This window comes from Apteryx rowi, unplaced genomic scaffold (genome assembly GCF_003343035.1).
Source record: "Apteryx rowi isolate R43461 unplaced genomic scaffold, aptRow1 scaffold_6, whole genome shotgun sequence".
Lineage (NCBI taxonomy): Eukaryota > Metazoa > Chordata > Aves > Apterygiformes > Apterygidae > Apteryx > Apteryx rowi.
Window position 1 is genome coordinate 3,783,861 of NW_020450871.1, and position 18,663 is coordinate 3,802,523.

Genomic DNA, 18,663 nt, shown 5'->3' on the forward strand with positions numbered 1-18,663 from the left:
GGCCCCGGCCCCGCTGCCTCAGGGCGGGGGAAGCCATTTCCTCGGCGGCCGGGCCCGGGGGAGGGAGGGGGCCGCCGCGAGGCGTGGCGAGAAGGACACGGCGCCGGGGCGGGGAGGGGGGTCAGTCCCCACAGTCCTTCCTAGGAGCGAGGGGTAGCTGACCGCAGCCAGCACGGATAACAGCTGCTGCTTGGGAAGCGCAGAAAAGTTTTAAGTCCCTTTTCTCAGTCGTAAGAAGTGATAAGGAGGAGGGAAAAGGCCATTTCGTGAGCAGGGAAAGGAGCGCCGTGCTGGCCTTGCCCCCGCGGCAGCTCTGGGACGTCGCGGCCTCGGCTTGTGGCACGGCCGGGGCTGCGAGTGCCGAGTACRGACCCCACCTCCGCAGGCTCCATCCCCACGTTTCACCTTCATTAACGTAGACTCCAAACGTAGGTTTTATAAGCAGGGAGATTACTTAGTATGTGCTAATCACATGAAGCAACTCCTTGCGACAAGCCCCGGAGAATCGCAAGCTCCGCGTGCTGCCGAAGGCACTGCACAGCTCCCGTTGAGCTGCGCATGGGGCTCCGCGGGCCCGGCCTCTGCCCAAAACAGCTCTGAACAGGGCAGCTTCTCACAGCGATTCAGCAGAAATGTGCGCATTTGGAAAGACTCCGTTTCCCCCTCACTTGTGGTCCTGCACTGCTCGTGAAGGACCTTCACACAGTYTGTGCTTATTTTGTCTCTGTGTCCTTTGTTATATCTTTGTTTATAGGGAAGAGTTAACCCCAGAGGACAAGTTTTCCGAACTTTCCTGCTTCTGCGACTGCACCTCTTCCTGCTTCTTCCTGTTTAAGGAGGAACATCAGTGCCGGCTTATGTCAAAATAGCCAGTAATACTGCACACTTGTATTGCATTCCACATCAGAGGGGTTAAGGCACTTTATAAATATGAGTGATTTAAGCTTCCTCATCCCTGGAATGAACTCTCTCTCATCTCCTTAACAGGTAGCAAAGCAAGAGGCACAGAGGAGTGGGGAACATGCACCATGTCACACAGCAAGTCAGAAAGAACACTTAAGAGAATTCTTTGCAAGTATTGCAGCTGTAAAAAGAGTCTTGATTCCTTTGAAAACGCATGAATGCACCCAAGATTGTTATCTTAGATACTTTGCAGAAGGTCTGGGAGAGAAACCACTCCTGTTTAGGACATGAAGTCATATGCATTCATTGGTATGATCAGGACCCACTTTATTTGCAGCATATTTAAAAAGCAGGAAAAATAATAGCTTAAAAAAAAAAGAAAAAAAGAATCCCTAAAAGRACAAGACTGCTGCCTGGAGATATTTTTTTTCCTCCAAGAAAGAAAAATACATGCCCTCCATTCACCTCCAGGCGAGTTCAGAGCAGGGTCTCCACCCATTACCATGCCTCTTCTCCCTGCTGCAGTCCCATCTGAAGTGCTCTTTCCACGTAAAAGCACTTAGAGCAGTCTCTGGCTGCTCTCACAGTCAAGCATCTGCTCACCCAAACGGCATCCCAGACCTGCATTATACCTCCCAGCTTCACAGCAACAGACATAAACAGCGGGAAAGAAAGGGGAAGGTATTTCTAGGGCATTTACATTTGCCTTTAATAATCAGTGACCCTTTTGGATGCACAGGCGTCGTCCACACATTTGCCCTGGGAAGAAGGCGATTCGGACTCTATGCTGACATCTTCTGGGAGGACAACACTGCTGGGAAAATGAGGCTTTCCTCCTCTCTTGGACTCTGTTAACACCCTATGTGTCTTAAACTAAGCTAGAGCACAGTACAGAGGAAAAAATACTTGTGGTAGGTGGATGGAAGGTGACATCTACAAGGTATAAGAAGCCACTCACCTCTGCTAACCTTCCCCTCTGTTTTCAGCATCACAGCACAGAAGCTAAAAAACACTCCCTTGCACCCACTTCCCAGCTTCCAACAACCTCAAGATTACCATCCTTTGGGGCCCACAGAGAATCCTGCTCCCCCTGGTGATTTTTATTTAGTTTTCGGCTGGTTCCTCAAGGCTGTGACTGACTGCTGCTTCTGCCGGCTGCTGGCACCATCTGCAGGCCCTACACATGAAGGAAGATGAAGTACCCAATCAAGTTTCTCACATCAACAGAAGTGCCTTATCTGACAGCCCTAGTGAAAAGTAAACACCTTGGTTTGGGTCTCCTTGCCAGTCAGAATGGGAAAGAGACAGATGGCCTGGCACTGCGGAAAACTGAGTTTTGCAAAGGCACTTGTTCTGCCTTAAAAAAAAGTCCAAGGGCATTTGGGATGTTCTGATCATCATTCAATTCCACTGCGGAAGCAATATATCATCAATCAATTCCATTCAGGGGAAGCAGTATATTGTCACATAGCTAATTCAGATTAAACCTTGTGCTTTGTATGTCCATTAGACTAGGATTATCAACACCTCTGAAAATGTTATGTCCTCCTTTTAAGAGGTTATTTTTGGCTAAGAGGGAGATGGAGAGTAACTCATTTTGGAATGTTGCCAATATCATCTGTTGCAAAGAAAGGCTTAATGCTCGGCTGTAAGGGGAAAGCGATCACATGGGTATGCCTAAGTGGACTGTTTGCATTGCATTTCCAGCTCTTAGATTCAGATTGCAACAGAGCAAGTGCTGAAGAATTTAGTAGTGCCTCTTGAGCCAGTCACATATCTCATGTACTCACCTTTGACTTGCTTCTGTAGGACCTGTCTTTTGGCATGATCAGCATTGCTCTGCTGAAGAGTGCTTGCAGGAGTATTGTCTATTAGCACCACCTGTAATGGATTCCCCTCTTTATCAAAGAGAAAGAGAGCTTCGTTATAAACTGTGAGAGCAGAACACAGTTTAAAAAAATATCTTGCAATGCATGAGTCACTAATAGCTACGGAAAATAAACTGTATGGTTGTAAATCAAGTTAACAATATTGATTTTTTTTAAAACAAACTTGTAAGAAAAATTAATTAGCAAGTAAGCATCCCTTACCAGAATGGGGAAAGATTCTAGCTTCAGTTTAATAGGATTTGGGTACCTACTTCCTCTAAACTCATCCTGGCATTCTGTCTGCATAGAGGCAAAACAACTGAAGCTGATAGTCGGTGCAGCCTGTCATGTCATGGCTCCTTACTGAGGCTGATTTTGTATGTCAGACTGTCTGAATGACTAGACCAAGATCAGCAGCTTGTGTTACACGTGAACCCAACTGAACACTAATTCTTACCCCTAGATTACAGGGACATATTTGAGGCAGTGTTCTACAAAGAATAGCTTTTGATGTGTAAGAAAGCATATTTAGACCATACCACAAAAATGGTTCAGGATTGGTTTACTAATAGTTCTGATTAGCCTTTACTGTGGTAATTTATCACATGACAGTCCAACTTTTGCATCATAGCTGATGCAGGGTCTCACCAGCAGCTCTTCTTCAGCTCCTACCTGAATGGTGGCTGACAGGTAACTTGACCTTTGTGGCAGTGGGTGAACTACCAGCAGCCTTTGACAGCTGGAAGAGTCTAGCTGGGTGCAGGTGGTTCTCACAAGCATTATCCATACTGGGGCTTGAGGGAGTCCCATGCTTAGCTTTTGAGATCTGAAAGACACCATCAAGTTGAGTTAACCTCAGTGGCAAAGACTCTTGCCTCTGATTGTTGCCACATCATACCAAAAAGATTCCCTTCGCACCTGTGTTTGGGTCAGCCTGTTTAGGCAGGAAGTCAATGACTTTATAGAAGAACAAGAGTATTTAACTTATTTCCTCCTGCAGCTGGTACCATGTTTTTCTTACTCTGTTTTGAAAACCACCCTACCTCTATTGGGCCTTGCCTTCTGCTCAGCCCATTCCCATTAGAAAGAAGTACAAAGGATCTACCCTGTAGAAGTCTGGTTCAAGAGAGGGAGATCTTTTTTTTCTGGTGTTCCTCTCAGCAGACATCTCCCAGTCTCTCAGGTTCTTCAGCACTCTCCTGGTTGGTGACCACAGCTGGCCCCCAGCTGGGAACTCTGACACTAAACTCCTGATACTTGCATTGTCTTTCACCTGAGACTCTGGGGTGGAATTGGCCTCCAGATACTTCAGTTCGAGCACATCCTCCTCAGAGGAGTGGGCTTAGGAAAGTTYGATTCCCAGGTCTCTGTGTTGGGCTCTGGAATGCTGACTGGCTGCGATGAGGGAAATGCTTTTGGTGTTGGCAGCAATGTCCTTCAAGGTCTCCAGGCTCGGTAGAACAAGAGCAACATCCACAGCTAATTTTTTCCCATACAAGTCTAGATAGATGGGGGAACACAGCCCAGGAGTCATCTTTCCTACAGCAACACCCATTGGTTTCAGTTAAAATCAAAGCAATGGCAATCTAAGAAAACCCAATATTTGCTTGTTATTTAAAGCTTTGAGACTTCTTCTCTTCAAAGTATTCACAAACATTTGGAAGACATTATGCTTCACCTGAAATACTATTATAACTGCTTCTACGAATGGGGAAACCAAGGCAAAACTTCCTGTCTGTACATCTGTATAAAGCCACGGCTACAATATGAGTCAGCCTGTAAGCAAGAGGCTGATGAGCCCCTGCTTCTCCTCCCTGTTCTGGGTCACCAAGTGAAATCAGTCTCTTTAAATCTTCATCAAATCAAGGCCCAGTGGATCAGTTAGCAATGTAAAAGTAGCTGGTCATTTTTGACAGGTCCCCTCACACCAGAGCACGTGTTGCAAGGTGCATCTGTTTGTTTACAACTCCCATCACTCCAGTATCAGCCTGTCAGTTTTTGTGTCCCTGTGAACTAGGAAGGTGCTCTTGTCTCCCTTGAGTACACTGGAGACTGGGTGGTTTATGCAGAGGGAAAATCCAGGCTGGAGGTAGCAGCTCGGCCCTAGCCTGCTAGGTGAATCCCATGCCTTAAACACAAGGCAGTGCTCCTGGAATAGATTTTATTGCCTTCCAAGATTTACCTTCCCTACGTACAATACATTTATCTGCTATGCATGTTCTGCCATCTCAAGAGGAAAGTGTTATCCATGACCAATGTGCCTTAAATTCAGTTGCCGCCACACTGACCTGCTGAACTCTGTTTTTGGATGAACAAGAGAAAGTTGGGCTGAGATGAGTATCCAGACTTCCCTCTCTCCTACAGGGTGAAGCTTTAGGTGATCTGTAACTGTCACTATGGAAAGAATATGCAAAGGCATTAATATGGGTGAAAGCACAGGCCTTTTATCAACAGAGATGAAAGCCTGATGGTCTTACTGCAATCCCAGAAACCACACACCTAGATGATAGTTTTCAAGTTGTGAGGAAAGCCAGAAGCCAGGTAAACCCAGTAATACAAGATGCAGCAAGAAAAGACTCCAGGACTCAGGAGGGAGAGAGATTTTGTCCCCTGACCCTGACAAAAGGGATAAGTTGTTTCCCAACTGCCTCTGACCTAGGCTCTGGAAAGCAAGGCAGATAAAGCTTTACTGTTATAGTTAAGGGAGAGCAAGAGTATGTGTAAGGGAGATATCTGTATTGCTTCGGTTTCTGCCTCTTCCTCCCATCCCAGATCCCACAAGTACTCACCACAGGTCTCTGACTCTTTGGACCACCTGTCAAGTTGGTCTTGCAGTAATCACCATTAACCAGAGTACCCCAGTACCACCTCTGCAATTAATTGCCAGGTTACCATGCCATAGAGAATAGGTCTGATAATAAGCAAGATTCCCATTACCTGTCTGACTCCAGGATAATGGAGGGAATATCAAACTTCCCTCTACAGGGAAGATCCTTCATGTTCCCAGGTAGACCCTTTCTGACCTCATCTTTATTTAGATCCAGAGGCTGAGTTAGATCCAGAAAAGGGCTGTCTTGGGGCTGCAGGAAGAGGGAAGAATTGTGGAATCCTTAACAGATTTTTCAGATTGCAAAATTTCCTCCCCGAAGTCCAAGCTCCCAGCCTGTGGTCACAAAGACACTTGATGCCACAGGCTCTTTTCAGTAGTTCCAGCTGCCTGCTAACAGCTCCACCCTACCCCCTACCCCCCCGTGAAAGAGCACCCAAAGTAGTTTAATCTCTCATATAACATGACTAGCAGTAAGTTTATTATTCCAAGTGAAACCCAACTCTTTGCCCCATTCAAGATAGTCATAATAAACAAGAGATACTGCTACTTGGATTTCCTGCTCAAGACTGTGGCATTTTTCTGGCAGCCCCTTACAGTCTCAAAACACATGCAGGTTTTTAAAGGCATCTTTTCCCTTCCTGCTGGCAAGGCCCAAGCACCTCAGTGCCCAATGCTGTGGACAAACAGAGGCCTCCAAATAGGATGCTATTTGGCCTGCTTCAGCAATCACTTGGAAAGTTGCACATTTGGCCACATAACCTTTGGGTTGCCGTTTGCCACCAAGCCACATTCACCTCTTTCGAATCCAAAGCAACAAGTGAGAGGATGAACAGGCTGGCTTATGCACGGTCCTGCAGGGTCCTTCTCTGTCTCTAAAAGCCTTAAGACTTCTCTGAATTGAAAGGAAGGTGTGAAGAGCAGAGCTCCATGGAGTCAATATGTTCATAAAGGAAAGCCCTGTGCAGCTCCTGATGGGCACTAAGACCCAATCAGGCCTTGGGTCTATGAATCTATGGCCTTGTGGATTCTTTAATGCGAGGGCCTGCTATGCCTCACCCTGAGCATGCTGGACATCACTGAATGTAGCAGAAGCAGGCGGTTCAGYGTCCCCTCCTCCAGCTCAGAGGAGTGCAGGCGGTGCAACTTTGCCAGCATCTCTGGGACAGGGATGTCCTGGGCTGGAGTGGAGATGGGGAGGAAAAGTTAAGGATCACTTCTAAAGAAATTGTGCATTCATGACACGTAAAACAAGGTTTTCTGGCTGGGTTGTTCCCCAGCTTGGCACCAGAAAACAAAGCTCAGAGATAATGACAGAGTGGGAGCAAATGTGCCATTTTACCTTTTATCAGCGTCTGCTGCTGCTGAATAATTTCTTCACAGAGCAACGTGTGCTGCTGCAGTCGCTGGATCACAAAATCTTTCTGGCACAATAGATTCTCCTTGTACAGTGTATTTGCCTGCAGCTCTGTGTTGCCAACCTCAAGCTCATGGGCTCTACAGAGGAGTCTCAGCACCTCCCGCAGATCCTCACTGGTGATTTGTCTGGGTAAAGTCTTCTCCATCTGGGAAGCTTTTTTCTTGGCATGTGCTAGGTGCTGCTCAAGCTCTAACTGAAGAGAGAGTTGGGGATTTCACAAGGCAGCTCAGCCTCTTGGCGTAACAAAAGCATCTGAGCAAACCTCTGCTGCATCCTTCAGCTGAGATTAAACTAACATTTCCTACAAGAAGTATTTTGCTTACTCTGGTAGCAGCCACCATGTTTCAGTCAAACCAAATATACACAAAGACATCATCCTTGCATAGAGGAGCTCACAACTGTTAAGTGTTAGCTACCAAAAAGTAATTACTCAAAGTAATTACCAAAATATTGAACAACCAGTGAGTGATAAACCCTCAGAACATCCCCAAGGGGGAGATATGGGAAGAATTATCTCATTTTATGGGTGGGCAAACCCAAGCAGAGGGCTTGTGATTTGCCATAGTCCTAACAAATCAGATATAGAGGCAGGGTGTAAACCTGAGTGTTCCCATTCTGTTTCCTCCACCAGTCCAAGACATGTAGGAGCCCAGCTGCAACATAGGTGCCACGCTGCTCTCGTGGTGCTAGCCCTAAGCCACAAGAACCTCGCGTGAGTTACACTGCTGGCTTCCTGCCCCAAACACCCATGCAGCAGAGGTCAGATCTCCAGGGCACCTTCACCTCCTCACCTTCAGGGCAGCTGTTCTGCGCTGTTCTGCCAGCAGCAGGTTGATCTCTTCTCTTGCCACCATGACTTCGTGAGGTTCAGGTGAATCTGTGCCCTCCACTTCTCTGTCTTCCTCCTGTGTGTTTTCATCTTTCTTCTCCTTTGCCAGCTCGTCAGACTTGCGCACATGCTGCGTCTTCTTTCGTTCCCAGCTGCCAGCAAGAAAAGAAATGAAATTCTGGGGCAGAGTGACATAACTCAAACAATAATGACGTAGACATAGCCCTTCATTGCATCTGTCCAACTTTCTTCCTGTATGGCAGCAGCAGAACTAATTATTAGTCCAGACCGCTCTGCAGCTGAGCAAGCCATGTAGCAGACTGCAATTAGCTTCCTCACATCTGGGGAGACTTAAAGCAGGCCTCCTGTATGGTCTTTACATTGAAAGGAGAATAGCGCTTTTCCTTCCCTCATCACAATTGCATCTGTGGAATACCGCCAATGCAGTRGAGGCTGTTTTAGCTACAGCTGACCCAGCTCCTAAGGGAATATAAAATTGGCATTAGGTGTACAGCTAGCAATAACAAGAGGGAACTGACACCTACTCATAGTTTGTCCAGAAAAAAGGGATGCTGCTGCCGTCTCYGACACGGAATTATGCCCAAATACAGTGCTGCATGGAAAACACTTCAAACACAGGGAAATTGCCTCTTGCAAAGGTAGTGCCTTAGTTTAAGGCTGATTTGTGTGGACCTAAACCACCTTTAATCCTTGGGTACCTTATTTCCTATGGGCTAAATACCTCTGAAAGCTAGGTATGGGGAAAAATGGTAGACTCCAGACATATAAACCTGGATCTAAGTGACTTGGACTATCTGAGGCACTTCTGATTTTAGAGACTGCTGCTTTTGGTTGCTCTTGGATGGCTTTTCTAGTCTGTTAGAAATTTATCAATTCTAAACAACATCAGGTAAAGAATTACATAGTTTTAGGTGAGTCTTTTCTTCAGGAAGAGTCCTGACATAAACAACCACCAAATCCTTGTCATCCCCCCAGCATGGGAATGCATATATGGAGGAAGCTGTTGCAGGACATGGGCTCTCCCTTGCGCTGTGAGGGCCAGAGCTTCAGTGAGTTGAGGAGTGACCCTCTGCATGCCACCAGGCTCCACATTTGCTCTCTCCTTGTTGGTAAACCTCTCAAGCCCATGCTCGATCTTACCACTAAAATGTATAATAATCCTAATGAAATCTTTTTATCATTTTTTGAGGGGAACCGTGGAACATAAGCATTTCTTGTAGTGAGTTTGGAGCTACTCACTCTGCGATTGTTAGCAGGTGCCTGCAGGTGTCAACCTGCAGCTCAATGTTGGTGTTTTCCAGCTCCATCAAGCTGTGGCACAACTCCATTTGCTCCCTGAAAGCCTCAGTCAGCTGCGCCCGCAGCTTGTTCATTTCTTGCCGACCGTGTGCCTCAGAGTCTTGGTACATCTCTGCTGCAGAAGAAGACATTTCTGATCTGATGTTAGGCTAGATCAACCTCTGCCAAGTCCCCGTGAACCTTTTCTGGGAGCCAGCTACCCAGTTCACATGATACAAGGCATTSCTTCACAGGAATCCTCTTCATTCTGCAGTCTCTTGAAGTTAATCATATGCTTAAGAGATCTGTTGTATCTTTATGATTATATTATAGACTATAATAAATAGATTTCATCAGTGATGCTTGGGTGAATATTAAGAGGAGGATGCACTGCAGGGACATCTCTTCCCCTCCTTTCCACCTGCCCCCTCCCTCCCCCCTCCCCCCCCCCCCMAAAAAAAAAAAAGTATCAATTTCCTGCACTTGTCCTCTATAAATTGTCTGAAAATTACTTTGGGTTTTGGTGGCAGAGGCCTATTATACTTCTCAGGGCTTGTCTATCAGAGAACTTGACTATTTTTATTTCATTCCTTGTAAGCCTCACTGACTAAAGGAACAATCCTCAGGGCAGAATAAAGAATGTTTTAAGTTTTTTTTTTTTGGTTGTTTCTTTTTAAAAAAAGTGCAATGATCCATACAATGGAACTCTGTGTCCTGACACTGCAGAGCCTGTGATGATGCAGGCTACAGACTCGGTCACCTCTCTATAGGAGCCAGAACTTCCCAGAGCAAATGTCACTGCTTGATGTTAAAGCTCTTTCAGGGGCAGGTACATTAAATTTATCACATTTAAGCATCGGGAAGACTTGACTATTGTCCAGAGTCCCATAGCATGTCAGAGACGGGCTCACACAGAAGAACAGCTTCAGCTCTCCTACYTTCCTCCTCTGCCCCCAGACCATACTCTCCGCTCTGCTCCTCTCTACATGTTGCGTGAGCCAGCATCCTCCCTTAGATGTCTGCGCTCCAAGCAGTGCGACAATGCATCCTCACAGCTGTGCGGCTCCTCTCCCACCCCCGTCCCTCCAGATTTCCCCAGGGCAGTTCTTGCCCCTAGCTTTACCTTGCACTTCCCTGGGGTGAGAGCTGACTACACTTTTCTCCTTTTCCTGATTTTTGATCCTTGCCTTCAGACGCTCTGTCTCCCTGTGGAGGTCCGCAATGATGCTGGTGTACTGGTCAATGTGGCGGGAGATGTTCTGCAGGTTACATTTTACCTGGCAAGACAGAAGATCTGATTATTTGTCCCACGGTCCACTACTGGTACAGTGGGGGCAAACCAAACTCCCCTTCCAGTTGGCAGGGCCCTGAATGCTGTGAAGGGGAGCAGAGGGGAATTTGCCCTTGTGCTTGCAGAGACTGTAGATTAGTGGTTTTCAGCCCCTGAACAGATTCTGGAAGAGCCACAAAGGCTAACAGAGAAAAGCCAGGTCCTTGCTTCCACAGGGAAAATACTGAGGGATCCACAAGTCATAAAGATCAAGAACCTTGTTGTAGACCATTGTTCACTCTTCTTCACCCCCCAGGACTCCACTTTTTATTCCTTCTCCCTGCAGGCACTCAGGTCCTCTTCCAAGCCCAGCCTCCCCATTGTGTCATCCCTGTCCTCCAACTGTCCTTCCTGCTGTCYTCCATCCATCATTCCTCATGTTCTGCATCTTGTTCCGTACCTGGCACATCATCCTCTGCCTTTCCATTATTCTGCCCCTTCACTTTGCCCCTCATGTTTCTCTTCTCACGTGCTACTCATTTGCCTCCACCTTTTGACCGTTCCCTTCATCTGCTTTTCTTCTCTATCACTCTTTCATCACTCACACTGAGCCTCTACGTCACGCGGCACTGCCCCCACCCTAAGTTTATGCTTCCTTCATTTATCAGATCTTCTAGTTCTCCCGTTGTCCTCTTTTAATCTATAMAACACCCCTCATGAGTTGCTTGCTCCTTTACCTGTGTCTTGATGTTTTTTGCTCGGTAAGCATAGATCAAGGTTGTTCGAGATTCTTCAAAGCAGGTACTGGCTGGGCTGATATGTGCAATCATAACAGTCCTGCTGTTCCCCCCTAACGAGTCCTAGACAAATGCAACATTGCCATGTTTTAGTATGGAAGCGACAGTGGCTTACTGCTCCACATTAAACGCAGTGGCTGGATACTCGGCAAGAAGTTCACTGAGATTCTAGTGGAGAATTCCAATTAGGAGAGAAGTAAGTGCAGGTAAAAGACTATTCATTAGGACCTCTGTCCACCAACATCAAAATCAATAAGTAGTTAACTTTTTATTAAAGAAGAATTTTTTGCAAGAAAAAAATCTCAATTTCCACAAAAACATTTACAGCTTCTCAGTTCTACCCACAACAGAAGTCGGCACTTTTTCTTCCATCCCTTCTCCTGCCTCATCCTTTAGAAAAGGCATCTGTCAGGCAGACACAGTGGTAGGTTCAGCTCCAAGGCTTAAGGTAAGGCTAATGTATGAAGTCGTAAAGGATCCATAAAATAACCAGTATAATAAAGAGCACATCTGTGGTCTGTCTTGTTTCCTGTGAGAAAGGAGACTCATAATAGCACACAGTCACTGCCAGTCACTCTTCCTCCTGCCCCAATAATGTCCACATTTATTGGCCAGTTTCAGCCAAATCTGACAGAAGAGATGAAACATTCTAAGTCGTRAGTTTCTACAAGCTTTAAAAGTCACTAGTTGCTCGTGAAATTAAAGACATATGACACAAATCTATAAGATTTCCTTTACCCTATAGGAGGTCTGTCCTTAGTGTCACAGGTCACAAGACAATATATTTATTATAGAGATGGTACTGTCCAAGTCAAGCACCGATTTCATTGCAAAGCCCATGCAAGACCCTGGAGTAATGTTCCTAGCTGGATAAAGACAAGGCACCAGATAAATACAAATGACAAAGGTCAGCTCTCAAGCACTGTCTGATTTGGGTAGTAATATCAGCAATGAACATGCAAATCTCCTTATTGACCTGCAGTGTACAGTACCTTCAACAAGCGTGTGAGTTTGCTGTCTCGAAAATTGACAAACTGGGCCCGACTCCCCCCCTTCTCGCTCAAAGCATTGATGCAGTTGCCCAGAGCCAGCAGTGAGCGGTTGATGTGGGCTCCTTCCTTCATTCTCTTGCCGCGATTCTGGGTCTGTTTGGGCGGGTAGGAGAGAGGAACAGACAGACAAAGCATGAGCTTCAGAATGGTGGGCCCACGCTTGGGGAACGCATGCAGCATCACCAGTGTCAGGATTTGAATGTCAAAGCAGTGCCTCCAGCAAGTCAATCTAAAAATGCAGGACTAAACCCCAGTCTGAGACATGCACACATGCTGGTGGAGTACATTTCTTGAAAAAGATGGCCCATCTCTGATCTAATTTCTTAAAGGAGAGTTCTTAAAGGACAGCTATTTAATCTCCTCTAAAAGTGATTTTCAAAATTAAGGTTCATAGCTACATCACAGCAAAAATCCTAGTCTCAATAGAAATACTGGGTATATAAGATCTCTCCCACTCAAATCACCTCTCCAAGTTCCAAGGTTTTCTCCTTCCCATAGGAAAGAGCTGCCTTATTCTCCACCTCACCGACATCCCTGCTATTCCACAGGTACCACCTGCCTTTTCTCACTGAAGACATAGCCAATACACGTCTAGCAGAACTCAAAGCAGTTGTCCTCTGCTTCTATTTAGCTGTGAAATTCACTCCTTTTTCAGACCTGAAGAAAGGCTGCACACCCAAAAGCTAGTTTACTTTTTTCCAATGATATTAGTTGGTCTAATAAAAGATATTACCCCTGACATCAAACTTTGCCATGCCTATACTCTTAGGTTGTCAGAGCTACAACACTACTGCTTTAAAGTAACAAAGACACAGCCCTGGTTTCTCCTGAAATGAGGACATGCTTTCATAGATAGACCCTGCACGGCAGGCCAGGGAATCCAGCCTTGTCTCACAAGAAGCTGTGGAGCTCGGGCCACACCTGTGCCGCTCTCTCTGCTCCTGCCAAGTCGACCATGAAGAGCCTTCCAGTTCGCACTTCCTCGCCGACCTCCTTCCTTTGGCTTTTCTGTGTCACTGTCACCTGCAGCACTGCATGTGAACGGGAGGACGTCTTGTTGGCAGCAGTAGGTTCCTGTGTGCGTTGCTTATTTCCTTTCGTTAACAGCTGCATGATCTAAATGATGCAGAAAAACATGCAGACATGTGCAGCTCTGCTGTACGGTCTTTCCGCTGCAGAGACAGCCCAAGTCAGTGAACAGCAGACCAAATCCCTCACCCGGGACACATGTAAGCTCTGGTCCCGCTCATGCTACCAGGAGTTTTGCTATTGATTTTCCCAATTTCCCCCCTTGGCTTATGACTAAGCATAATGGAAATGCAGGTTTGTTAAGCTGGAGCTTTTCCCAGGAGGCATGTTTATCTCGTGTCCAAAGCAACACGCCAGGTATGGTATAATAGAACATAGTAATGAGATGATCCCACCCCAACCAGCAAATAGTTTTCTAAAACACATTCATCAAAAAGAGTGTAGAAGCACACATCAGTGTAGCTCAAAAGAGGTTTCATTGTTTCTTCTCCTTCTCCAAATGGCTTGTTGACAGAAGATGTGTACGCAAATCAAAGCACTCTTGTCCTTGCAGGAAACCAGCATGCACTCTGGGGAAGTAAAGCTAGCAGGAGGTTAGCTGTGGGGTTCAAACAGGTTTCTACCAGTCACATGGCTACCTGTTCAGTCCTTTCTGAATGATTCATTGCATTAATCCAGTCCCACCACAGTTCTGCTATACAAGGTGCTTTCTACYGAGGAAGGCATAGGCAACAGGAAAGCATCAAGAAATTTTCACGTATCATTACGTGTGAGCACAAAACCCCTCCGTTTCTCMTCATCATGGACAACACCCCCAGGTACCTCCTGAGCATTGGTAGTAGAGACTTCCGTAATTCCTGCAATCTGGATGCTACCTCTGGAGTCCTCTCTCAGGTCTAAGAACCCAGATGATGGGTTCAGRAGGTCACGGATCACTTCATTATAGATCTGAGGGTAAGAAACAAGAGAGGTCAGTGTGAGAGTAGTATTGGGCTCTTAGATCAGCCAAGGGAGTTGAGTTGATCCTGCATTTCTTTGAGGTGGAAAGGAGGAAGGGAAGATTCAAACTGCACAACTCATTTCCAGGCAATGCTGTTTAACATGGCTCTGCGACTTTCAGTCATGGGCTGGGGTGGCTGTATGGTGTGACAGCCTAGCCTAGCCCTCGTCCCAGCATCTTGGCACCAGGCTCYAGCACACAGCATAGAGATGACTGAAGACTCATAGGAAACCTATGGGCTGAACAAAACTCCTGCAGCCCAGACCTGGCCCATGGATGTACACTTGATAATCTGTTGTACGGGAAGAGTACCAAGGGGAATGCTGCGTGATGGACAGCCTTGGACACCCTGCTTCCGAGGACACCCGCTCCCAGAGGCTTGCTAAACTCTCAGAGTCTGGATCCAAGGCATCCAGCCGCTTCACCTCCACATAGGACATGGAGACTGTGTAATCCATGTTCTCTGTGGTAGCTTCAAGGGTCCTGAAGAGGTCATCAAGAGTGCGAATGTAAATCCCTGGTTCACCGTCTGTCCCTAACATGGTGTAGGTTTTTCCTGCTCCTGTTAAAGATACAAAGAAGAGCAGCAAAGAACAACTTCCATATGAGCAAGTTTCCAATATGGATGAAGCCCATTTTCCTACCAATTTCTGTCCTTCCTCCCTTAACTTTGTCCAGTTACTCCTGCCTCTCCCTGCCTCAGTGACACTGCCACAGAAAGACATGGCAAGTGCCATCTKAAAAGAGTAGGAAAAGGACTTGCAGATGGACAGGTAGGTAGACAGTTTAACTGCCTAATCTTCAGAGCTAGGATAGAAATGTATTTTAATGTAGTCTGTAGCAGGCTCTTTCTGCAGCTGCATCTATTCCCCTGAGATCAAACCGTCTCTAGCTTTGAACACAGATGCCCTCATCTGCTCCTTCTTTTTAATGGAAAGATAAATCTCCTCTGAATTCCACCCTAATTAAGTGAGTTTTCAAAGTTAGGACAGCTTTGCTCTTGCCTTAGCATTTGAAGAAGATCCACACTTCCCTGTGAGAATGATATTTTAATGCTTTGGTCTTGTCCTCAAGGTAAGCAATTAACTGGCATTATAATTCACTTATAATTTGTACAGATATATTTTATCCATCTGGAGCAGTACAACTACAGGGACTACCTTACCTGTTGGACCATAGGCGAAAATGGTTGCATTGTAGCCAGAAATGACTCCTTTTATCAGGCTTTTGGTTGTGGACACATATACTTCTTCCTAATTCAGTCAAAAGAGCATAAACTTTTGGTCAGGCATAACAGCTGTCCAAATAATCTATACCTAATTGCATTCACTGTGGTTTTCTCACTATATTTTACACATTTCCTGGGCTCTGGAACTATTTGTGAACCATTTGAACCATTCCTATTCAAAGTGAGTAGAAAAGCAAAGATATTTATTGAATTTTCTAAAGGCAGGCAAGATACTGGAGCATGCTAAAATAAATGTCCTCAAACATGATTATTTTCTTTGACTCTGACCAGGGAATGCTTTTGTTTTTGATTTGTGTCTGCCGAAGAAGGGGGTACATTCTCTTCCKGACCTTATCCTTTCTATTGAGTAGTGCCATTGGGCCTCCAAAAATATGTCTCAGGTAGCATACAAAGGTGCTGCATTGAAATCTCATGTGAAACAGAACAGATACCTGAATTGCTTATGAAAAGCAAGCACATTATGGGGATCACAAAATACAGGCGCTGATGAAATCTTCATACTGCACTTCAAATCTATCTGCAAAATACGAATCAGTAAGGGCTCTAAAATGCACTTCATTAGCCCATAAAACAAGTGAAAGAAAGCATGAACGACAGAGCCAAACAACGCGACAATGACCTCATTCACCAGAGACCTCAGGAGACCAGGTCCTTGATCTCTGCTCAGATGCGTTGCCTCTGGGTAATCCCAAAGAGGGAAAGCGAGAGGGCAGACTRAGCACTGCAGGTCTCCCTCCTTCTCTAACAAAGGAAAGAAAAACACTTATAGTCCTCCTTCCTTCAGCATCTTTTATGTGGACATGTGGTTCCTGGGGGACACAGTTCTATTCGCCCACCAAAACTTTCATCAAAGCAGGGAAAACAATTCTAATATTCAGGCTTTTGGTGAAGGAGAGAAGGATGTTACCTGGGTTGCTGTGTGGTCAAAAACCATATCGAATACAAATGATTTTTCTCGGGATCTGTTAGCTCGCAAGATGTCATCTGGATCTTCACTTGGGTCCATCAGCACAACCATCTGTTACAAAACAAAGTCAGAAGAATTTTTGTGTCTTTTGTAGGTCTATAAAATAAAGGAAGCAGAAGTGACAGATGGGCCTGGGGTTTGGTTAATGGCCTATCAGGATTTTGTGTAGCACTATCGCTAGCATCTCTTGGCCAAAGGAATGTTGCACTACAGGTTTATGTGGCAAACTGTGTAAACTTTGGTTTATAACTGACCTCACAGTGCCTGTCATCAGAAAGCTAACAGTTGCTGCAAAACGCTTTAGAGGTCTGCTGTGCAGTGAAAGAGTCGCTGCATTGGGTAACTGCAGTGGTTACAATGACATTACACCCAATTAAACCCCATGAAAGTAGGGGGGACAGAACCTCTTAAGTTTTATTTTCAGCCATGACACAGGCAGAGGAACTATGAAGGAGAATAATTAAGTTCCTGGGAGCAAAAATGCCCAACATCATCTTCCAAAGCCTTTCCTGCAGGAAGACTGATAGAGATACCTGTATCACTCAAGGGCAGTAATTTCATCCCATTTGTGTCTTTTACCTGCTGTAACTCTTTTCCCACCCTTATTTTTTTCCTGGTTATAGAATGGGTTCTGTTTCTTTTCAGTCCCTTAGGATCTATTTTGATACATAATTATCATACCACATAATTACAGTGGAGAAGGGTATTCTTTCTCCTCTGCTGGAACAGCCCACAGGGAGGCGTTCAAGCCTCAAGGGAAGGGACAGACAACCATGTACCTTATACTCCAGAGCAGCTTTCACTCTCTCTCAGATAGATACATCATTAGATGAGCAATTAAAGCATAGATCAACCACCACTTGACCTACAGAATGACTGCATTGGTGTGCCTGGCTCAGGAGAGACAAGTATCTAGGACAAGTGCCCATAGCTGTTCTGGAAGTGTCAAGACTTATTTTTCTCTTTTTCTTTTGCGTTTCCTGCAAAATTCTAAGTTTCCAATGAGTATCTCTAGTTTTGACCAGCAAGTTTTCACTTGCCAGAACACCATTTTTTCCTTCTTTTGCTCTCACTGATCCAGCTTAGACCTTAAGAACTGAAACATCCTGAGGACAAACTCTAAAGCACCATTTGCATGTACAAGACAAGCTCACACAAAAGCATGTGCCCATGGTAATGTGACATTCCAGCCAACAGCAGAGTGTGGAGAATGAGGTCAGTGTGTTTTATTTAGAAATTTGGTCTGCAGCACTTTGGGGCCCCTCTGATGCTTTGCAATGTCCGAATTTTGCTTGCAGTGTATACATGCATCCTARTGAATGCTTCTATTCCAGCTGCTCTGAAGTTTGTTTTTGTATTAGACAGTAGCAGCAATCTGGGGCTAACACCTTGTCTAACTAGCAGGTATTCTAAAAGCATAAGTCTTTTGCTATTGTRCAGAAGTGTTAAAACATAACAAGACAATAACACAGTCAATTTTGATTTAGGAYCAATAAGCAGATAGAAGTGGCTCTAAGTAAGTTAAGCTGCGAGTAAAAATAGCAAAGAACATGTAACCAAAAATGCTCCAAGAAACCTAAGGACTTCAATTGCCCAGCCAATTAACATTTGCTTTCATAATTACAATTATTTACATTATTAAGAGAAAGTCATTCTCACAGATAAAGGTTACTCAGACTAACGTAATGCACATTTCCTTCCCAGATTTCCATTAGAGGAAAATAGATTCCAGGGCAGATGATATGAGTCTGAATAAGCTGCATAAAAATAAAGCTGACGTCCTTGTGAGGTTAATGRCTGCTAAAAAAATAAAAATAAAAATAGATGTTTCACCAGTGAGGCACTAAACAAAAATTACATGAGATAATCATAAAGAGGAAGAGAGCGATCTGCGCCCTGTGCTTCTGAAAGCTATTATCACTAGAGTATTGCATACAGGAGACAAAAGAGATATCACAAAGTTAGCATGCATTCAGGAAGGTTTCAGAGAAAAATCAACTGAAGCAAGATAGAAAAGAATAGGATTTACATTGGAAAAGAAGGCAAATACAAAGGCCACAGAAGTATGTAAATACACACAATGATGTAGAAAAGGTAGGCCAGGACATTCTGTAATCCCTGCCTCCCTAAACAAGAGGTGAGGGATGCAAAAC

The 18,663-nt window shown here is 45.2% G+C and overlaps 2 protein-coding genes across 3 annotated transcripts in view; both read right to left on the reverse strand.

Annotated features, from left to right (window-relative positions):
* The window catches only part of CHST12 (carbohydrate sulfotransferase 12), a 10,484-nt gene extending 8,514 nt beyond the window's left edge, over positions 1-1,970 (reverse strand). Inside the window, exon 1 of the mRNA XM_026083265.1 lies at positions 1,862-1,970. The gene's annotated coding sequence lies outside the window, so the exon portion shown is untranslated. The remainder of the gene's footprint in view (positions 1-1,861) is intronic.
* LOC112974373 (kinesin-like protein KIF19) lies at positions 1,214-18,223 on the reverse strand. 2 transcript variants are annotated; one of them, XM_026083264.1, is made up of 18 exons: positions 18,193-18,223; positions 16,451-16,561; positions 15,460-15,547; positions 14,720-14,856; positions 14,117-14,242; positions 13,187-13,381; positions 12,206-12,358; positions 11,154-11,276; positions 10,270-10,423; positions 9,108-9,282; positions 7,810-7,999; positions 6,941-7,211; positions 6,658-6,779; positions 5,709-5,851; positions 5,060-5,165; positions 3,444-3,597; positions 2,694-2,801; positions 1,214-2,080 (listed from the first exon to the last, which is right to left on the reverse strand). In XM_026083264.1, exons 1-18 carry the CDS (start codon positions 18,220-18,222, stop codon positions 2,004-2,006), a joined length of 2,463 nt encoding a protein of 820 aa, XP_025939049.1. In that variant the 5' UTR covers position 18,223; the 3' UTR covers positions 1,214-2,003. The 2 variants fall into 2 exon arrangements, with proteins under 2 accessions (XP_025939049.1, XP_025939048.1); XM_026083263.1 differs by lacking the exons at positions 14,117-14,242; positions 14,720-14,856; positions 15,460-15,547; positions 16,451-16,561; positions 18,193-18,223 and having other exon boundaries at positions 9,108-9,300; positions 13,187-13,415.
* Between the last annotated feature and the right edge of the window lie 440 nt (positions 18,224-18,663).